Genomic DNA, 6,890 nt, shown 5'->3' with positions numbered 1-6,890 from the left:
TCCAAACATCTGCATTTTTAATCTTAATCCAGGACATTCTCTTAAAGAATATTGTAACATCTCAGTAACACATGACAAAATCACGTTCTGTTCAGCCTCCGAGTGATTTCTCTTGTCTTTTCAGATCAGAGCTTGTTGTGTACCATGTATTACAGACAGAACAGATCTAACAGATGTCTTTAGATTTGTCTATGTGTATTTTCGTGTGTGCTATAAGATTACAGTTTTTAGCAAATGACTTTTTACAGATTGTACAGCTGTAAGGCCTTTCTCCAGTGTGCGTTCTCATGTGTAGTGTAAGACTACCATTTAGGGTGAATGTTTTCTGACACAGTGAACAGCTGTAAGGTTTGTCTCCTGTGTGTGTTCTCTCATGTACTATAAGGCCATTCTTTAATGTGAATGCTTTATTACAGATTGAACAGCTATAAGGTTTCTCCCCCGTGTGCGTTTTCTTGTGCACTGTAAGACCAATCCTTTTGGCAAATGTTTTCTCACAGATTGAACAGCTGTAAGGTTTTTCCCCTGTGTGAGTTCTCATGTGATCTTTGAGACTAGCAGAATGAGCAAAATCCTTCTCACAAATAGAACAGCTGTAAGGTTTTTCTCCTGTGTGTGTTCTCATGTGTACTGTAAGATTACTGTTATTGGCAAATGTCTTTTTACAGATTGAACAGTTGTAAGGTTTCTCTCCTGTGTGCGTTCTCAAGTGTACTGTAAGATGATTCATTAAGGTGAAAGTTTTCTCACAGAATGAGCAGATGTAAGGTTTGTCTCCTGTGTGCGTTCTCATGTGTACTGCAAGTTTACTCCTACAAATAAAAAGTTTCTCACAAATTGAACAGCTGTAAGGTTTTTCACCTGTGTGTGTTCTTACATGTACTGTAAGATTACACTTTTTGGTGAATGTTTTCTTACAATGTGAACAGCTAAATATTTTCTCTCCTGTGCGAACTCTAGTGCGTTTTTGTAAAACCGGTTTAGAACCAAGTCCCTCTTTACCCACAGAGGGTTTCTTCCTTTCAGCTCCTTCATCAGTTCTTGACTCGTCTCCAGAGTTTACAGTGGCACAGGTCTCTGGTACAGACTTGTATTTGGGGGATTTTTGTTCAGATGTGTTTCTGGCTCTGGTTCTATCAGCCTCTTTCTTCATTTGTGCTGGTGAACAGCTGAATGGAGGTCTCCAGTTGTCATCATTGTCGGTGTCAGAGGAGTGGTCTGTGTCCCCATCAGTCTCTGAGTGGAAATGTGGCTCTGATCTGATTTCTTCTCCCTCATCTTTCGTCTCGGACTCATCTTCTGTCTTCACACGAACAGTAGTGTACTCTGGGATAGACCTGGAAATAAATATTAAATCAATGTAAGTAGTAAACAGAAAGTTTACAATGATAATAGCCTGTTTCGCTCCTCGGTTGATTTACTCAGAACACTCCAAAAGCGTAAATGATTAAATTAATGCATAGCTGTATGTGACTGAAAGTGCCTGAAACTCACACTGGAAGTTGCTCTTCTTCCTGTTTGATGCTATGTTCTTCTGGCTCCTCTTTAATCTGCGTAGTTTCTGAGTCCTGTTCTGAACCAGGAAATCGCACAAAGAGGATCTGGACATCTGACGGAGACAATGGAGAAATAAAGGTGTGAATTCCTTACACATACATGTGCAATGCTCAATAAATCATGTCCTGTGAAATAAAGAAATATGTGAATCAAAACATTAACTGTATATACACATCAGTTGAAACTGGAACTTAAATGATTCTGCAATGATTTTTTGTGCCATCATACTCAGACCTGTGGACCAGTGATTTTCTACATCATATTCTTCTTTAAAAAAATAAAAATAAAATAAAAAATTAAGAGTAATATTGTAACATTACAAGAACACACACTCATGTTCTGTCCATTTACCAATTTTACATCTGACTTCTCAGAGCTTGTGGCAAACCATGTATTATAATTGGAACAGTTGTAAGGTTTTACTCCAGAGTGTTCTATTATGATTTTTGAGTCTTTCTCATAGATAAAACAACTGAATATTCTCAGTCCTCTTCATTGGCTATGTTTACACACGCACGCACGCACACAAACACACAAACAAGACAATTTGATTTCTTTAATTACTGAATGATTGAAATGTCACGGTGGCTGAGTTCACTTCAGATCAAAAAGGTTCTAGGTTTGATCCCCAGGTCATCCCAGGTGTTTCTAAAACTAGATTTCACTGGTTCATGTAAATACACACCACAAATCAGATCTCATTATTGGGTTATTTGATTGCTACTGGTCATGTAGATGTACTCACTGTTGGTTTGTAAAGAGTGCTCCATGTCCCCCACAGATATTAAGTGGAAATGTGGCTCTGATCTGATGCCCTCTCCTTGTGTCTCCTCTCCGTGCTGAGTTTGTCTTTGTTGAAGTGGTGAGGACTCGTCTTCTGTCTTCACACAAACAGCAGTGGACTTTGGGACAGACCTGGAAATAAATCAAAAACATGATCATCACATTAAAAAAATTACATGTTCAAAATGAGTGTTGTTGGAGCAGTGTTCCTAGACCTCAAGAAAGCATTCGATACAGTCAACGTTCACATTTTACTCAATAAATTATCTAACTTTAACTTCTCCTCACGCACTGTACACTGGGTGGAATCCTACTTAACAGAGAAGGATCAGTTTGTAGAGTAGAGTATTCTACATCATCAACTTGTGTAAACCGGCTGGGACTACCACAGAGCTCAGCTTTGTCTCCATTATCATTATGTCTTTATAGAAATGATCTCCCAAGTAGCTGCAGATCCAATATTCAGTGACAGAAATATACAGATGACGTGATCATCTACGTCCATGGAAATAAACAAATATCAAGCAACTCAAGAACTGACATCAGCAATGAACACAGTTTCAGAGTGTCTGCAAAGATCCCAACTGATCCTTAATATATCCAAAACGGTCAGTATGTTTTATTCTAAAAAACTCCCCCTGTACGGATAAAAGGAACACCTCTTTAGACAGTTAGTCATTTTAAATATCTAGGAGTCATAAACTCAAATTCAAACAGTAAGTAAAAAAGTCAGTAAACAAAATTAAGTTCAATTTGTCAAATTCCAAACACATAAGAGACAATCTAACAGCTGGAAGCAGCTAAACTGTATTTTAATGCAATTATTGTTTCTCACATGACATACTGCATGATAAACTGGGCCTCAGCATGCAAGACCACTCTGAAATCTGCTGAAATAGTATATAAACAAGCTCTTAACATTTTAGACAAAAAACCAAAGACACAACATCACTGCATTACTTTGAAGAAACAGAACATATTAGGCTGGAATAACATGATAACATTTGCAGACACTATTCTGTGTACACAATTTTACATGGTCTGGCCCCTGTCCTACTACAAGAATTTGTTAAAAAAAAATAAAATCAGAACAGATCAATAGCAAGCTCCAGATGTGATTGTATAATACCATCACAGAAAAGTGCCTTTGGACAGGCTGTATTCTCTTTCCATGCCTCTCAAACCTGGAACACCATTCCAGTGACTATACATGAGCTATTTACACTCAGCTCCTTCTCTGCTCATCTTAAATCATATTAGGCAATCAGATCTGTCCAAACAACTGAACTTAAACAGCACCTTTAGTACATGAGCCGGGGACTGCTATCATATTTGTATATAGACCTGTAAATAGGGACTACAGATGGAAATTAGCAGTCTTGCTATAATCTGGCATATTTACACTGCAATGTTGTAGATGTTCATTAATATGCACTGTCCCTATTAAATAAATAAAAAAATAAAATAAAATAGAGTTAATGCTGTGCATATGTAAGTAATAAGAGTATATGTCTGATCTGTACATTTTAATACTAATGTTGTATGAGTGTGTTTTATAGTGCATGAGTGGGACGTGGGAGCGATTATTGTGTTTTATGAATTGTGCGGGTGATGTGGCTTGTCCCAGTCTAGCAGGGGACTAAAAATGGAAATTAGCCTTGGCTACAATCCTACATATTTAAAAGTACATGTTTGTCTCTTACATCATCTTGTCTTTTAATATGCATTGTCACTTTAATAAATAAATACAAATACAAATTAATGTGGGAAATTCTTCTTGCTTTGTTAAATAAATAAGAAAATCAACCTCAGTTAAATAGACTTACTTGCAACCTTTGGATTTCATTGTTAATTAGTACTAAGTTACACACGTTTTGCAATTGCTTAGAACAATAATCATAATTTTAATTAACATAAGACTAATTACACCTCCCTATTTAAGCCTCACATTTGAAGCAGCTCTCCCTTCTGTTTGAGGCACTGTTCTTCTGGCTCCTCTTTAATCTGTGGCGTCTTTGTGATTTCTTTTGCCTGGAGACTTCGAAAGTCTACACTGTACCATCAGTTTTACAAAGACATACCTTTCATGACTTCCCAGACAAGGATTTACTGTTAAATTATAGTGGTGTAACAATATCCAAGTCTAACGATACATTATCGTCACGGTATGAACCTCACGGTATGATATTTATTGTGAAAGCTCATGATACGGTAGGGAGGCTCACGATTAGGGATGTAACAATATCCAAATCTCTCGCGATATGCATCTCACAGTATGATATATTGTGATATTTTGTGGAGGCTAACAAACTGTGAATATGCTTCTTTTTCCTCTTAAAATGCCTTGACAAGACTTAATCCAAAGAACTAAGACTTAAAAGGCTTAGAACTGTTTCTTCTTGTAGTCTACACTGAAATGGAGCAAAGGATCATGGTCTGTGTAGTTCCCTCCGTCTTTTTATTAGCTATTGCTGCACCGTAACTCTTAATTTAAGCAAAGAGACTTGTAATTCAATTTTTATTGCAAGAACTTTGACAATACGATATCACGATATTTCAATTATTGTCACATCCCTATTAAATTAACATTCTGTAAATTTGTACTGCACTGGAGTTTAAAGTTTAAATAAGCCTGAACCCAACTTTTTTTTTTCATTTTTTTTTTTTTATCTGATAAAAGGTTTCATGAGGTTCTGATCATAGTTTTACATTTTAAAGTAAACCATTGTATGAAATCTAGTAAAATGTATGTGAAACACTCTCCTGGGTAGCTACAACAATTTTCTGTGGTCGGGAGTTGACTAGTTGACCGCAGTGTTGCTGGTACTGAGCTCTCTGGAACCCCACTGCCCCCACTGCCCCCACTGCCACAGGAGGAGCTGGCAGAGTTGCCCAGTGAGTTTCGTGATAATAGGCTCAGTAAAAACTGAAATGCACACTTTTTACAGTTGATTAATGTTTTAAAGGATGTTTATGTTTAGCAGCAACTGTATTTGCAGCGCCCTCGGGTTTACATAAGAGACTGACCCCAGAACACTTTGCCCTGAGCTCAAAAAGGTTCACTCCTGCACCGCACAACACAAAAGCACGGAGGAAAATGCTGAGCAACTTAAATTCGTGTCAAAAGTGTAAAAGTGTAAACATGAGCTTGGCGACAAAAGACTGGGCCTACCGGTCCGCAGGAATCCCGGGAACAGAGCCGAGTCTAGGAGCGCCTGTTCCCGCTGGTTCTGCTCTTTGGAGCGGCACAGGTCCTGTGGGCCGCTGTTGTGGGTCGGATCATTTTAAAGACGGGAATACAGTGGCAATGTTTATGTAAAATCAATGGACAACTCGCAGAGGGAGGTAACCATGGGAAAAACAAAGAGGTAACTTTGACCCGGAACTTGCACGAGTCGTCTGTTTTCCAGAAATTCCGGTGAAGGCCCTTTCAGTGTAAGAGCACACAACATAAATAAACTACAAATAATTGTTTCAAAGTGTACACAAATGTCTTCAGCAGCCGCAGTATGCCGCTCAGACCTGTTTTTAGGATAGATTCAGTATAGCGTGTAATCTTTTCTGAAAAGGGGGGGACAATAATGAGGAAATCACAATTGTATATCATTGCATGCAGATATTCAAAAGAAGAATATCCAGGTATCCACGCACAGGCTACAAGACAGGGCAAGACTGTCATTTAATTATCATGGAAGTCTATGGGAGAATGTCTTCCTTTACAAACAAACACACACCTTGATTATGGCTCTGCAGTATGGTTTTGTGCTCAGACTAAAACATCTTCGGATGATAATTTTATTCCTAATCCCCTCCTTAAAACAATTTTTTTTTGCTCAATTTGCTGCATTTGTACAGATTCGAATTTAGTCGTTCTGGTCATAACTCCACTCAGGAAATTAATAACCTGTAATTATTTTTACACAGTTTTTAACAAGCATTCTGAAAATGTACAATGTAAAGTTGTGCATACTTTTAATTTGACATGAAAAGGGCAAGTAATTATAGAGATAACCACAATCCAGCTCCAAACACCTGCATTTTTTTTTTTTTTATCTTAATCCAGTACATTCTATTACAGAATTGCCCTTTTAAACAGCAGGTACTTATAGGATAGGATATTATTTGATTATTTGATTATTAGAATATTAGAATATCTCTGTAATACACAACAAAACCTTCTGTCACCCTCTGTTCAAGTTATTTCTCCTCTGTGTTTTGCAGATAGAAGAGCTTTAAGGTTTCTCTACTGGTAGTATTTTTGTGTGTGCTATAAGATTACAGTTTTTGGTAAATGTCTTTTTAAAATTTGAACAGCTGTAAGGTTTTTCTCCTACGTGAGTTCTCATCTGTACTCTAAGAGGATTCTTTTTGGAGATTTTTTTTTTCTTTTTTTACATATTGAACACCTATAAGGTTTTTCTCTTGTGTGTGTTCTCATGTGTAGTGTAAATTGACTCTTATAAATATATATTTTTAAACAGATCGAACAGCTGTAAGATTTCCCACCTGCGTGAATTCTTTTGTGATCTTTGAGACTACTGGAGTAAGCA

At 37.3% G+C, this 6,890-nt stretch overlaps 1 protein-coding gene across 1 annotated transcript; it reads right to left on the bottom strand.

Annotated features, from left to right (window-relative positions):
* Nucleotides 1-5,726, bottom strand: LOC110173764 (zinc finger protein 73-like). The gene is made up of 4 exons (XM_020939774.2): nt 5,513-5,726; nt 2,303-2,472; nt 1,495-1,609; nt 1-1,337 (listed from the first exon to the last, which is right to left on the bottom strand). The coding sequence occupies exons 2-4, from the start codon at nt 2,325-2,327 to the stop codon at nt 167-169; spliced, it is 1,311 nt and encodes a 436-aa protein (XP_020795433.1). The 5' UTR covers nt 2,328-2,472; nt 5,513-5,726; the 3' UTR covers nt 1-166.
* Nucleotides 5,727-6,890: the final 1,164 nt, after the last annotated feature.

Source organism: Boleophthalmus pectinirostris, unplaced genomic scaffold (genome assembly GCF_026225935.1).
Source record: "Boleophthalmus pectinirostris isolate CB_2022bp ecotype Guang Dong unplaced genomic scaffold, ASM2622593v1 HiC_scaffold_3, whole genome shotgun sequence".
NCBI lineage: Eukaryota > Metazoa > Chordata > Actinopteri > Gobiiformes > Gobiidae > Boleophthalmus > Boleophthalmus pectinirostris.
Note: the sequence above shows the minus strand (reverse complement) of the source record. Positions and strands in the feature narration are given on the sequence as shown.

Bases quoted from the DNA above. Each gene is read 5' to 3' on its own strand.
- LOC110173764 (XM_020939774.2), bottom strand. From the start codon at position 2,327: ATGGAGCACTCTTTACAAACCAACA. The intron at 1,610-2,302 runs GTGAGTACATCT...TGTCTCCGTCAG, and splicing joins GCACTCTTTACAAACCAACA to ATGTCCAGATCCTCTTTGTG. The intron at 1,338-1,494 runs GTGAGTTTCAGG...ATTTATTTCCAG, and splicing joins GAAGAAGAGCAACTTCCAGT to GTCTATCCCAGAGTACACTA.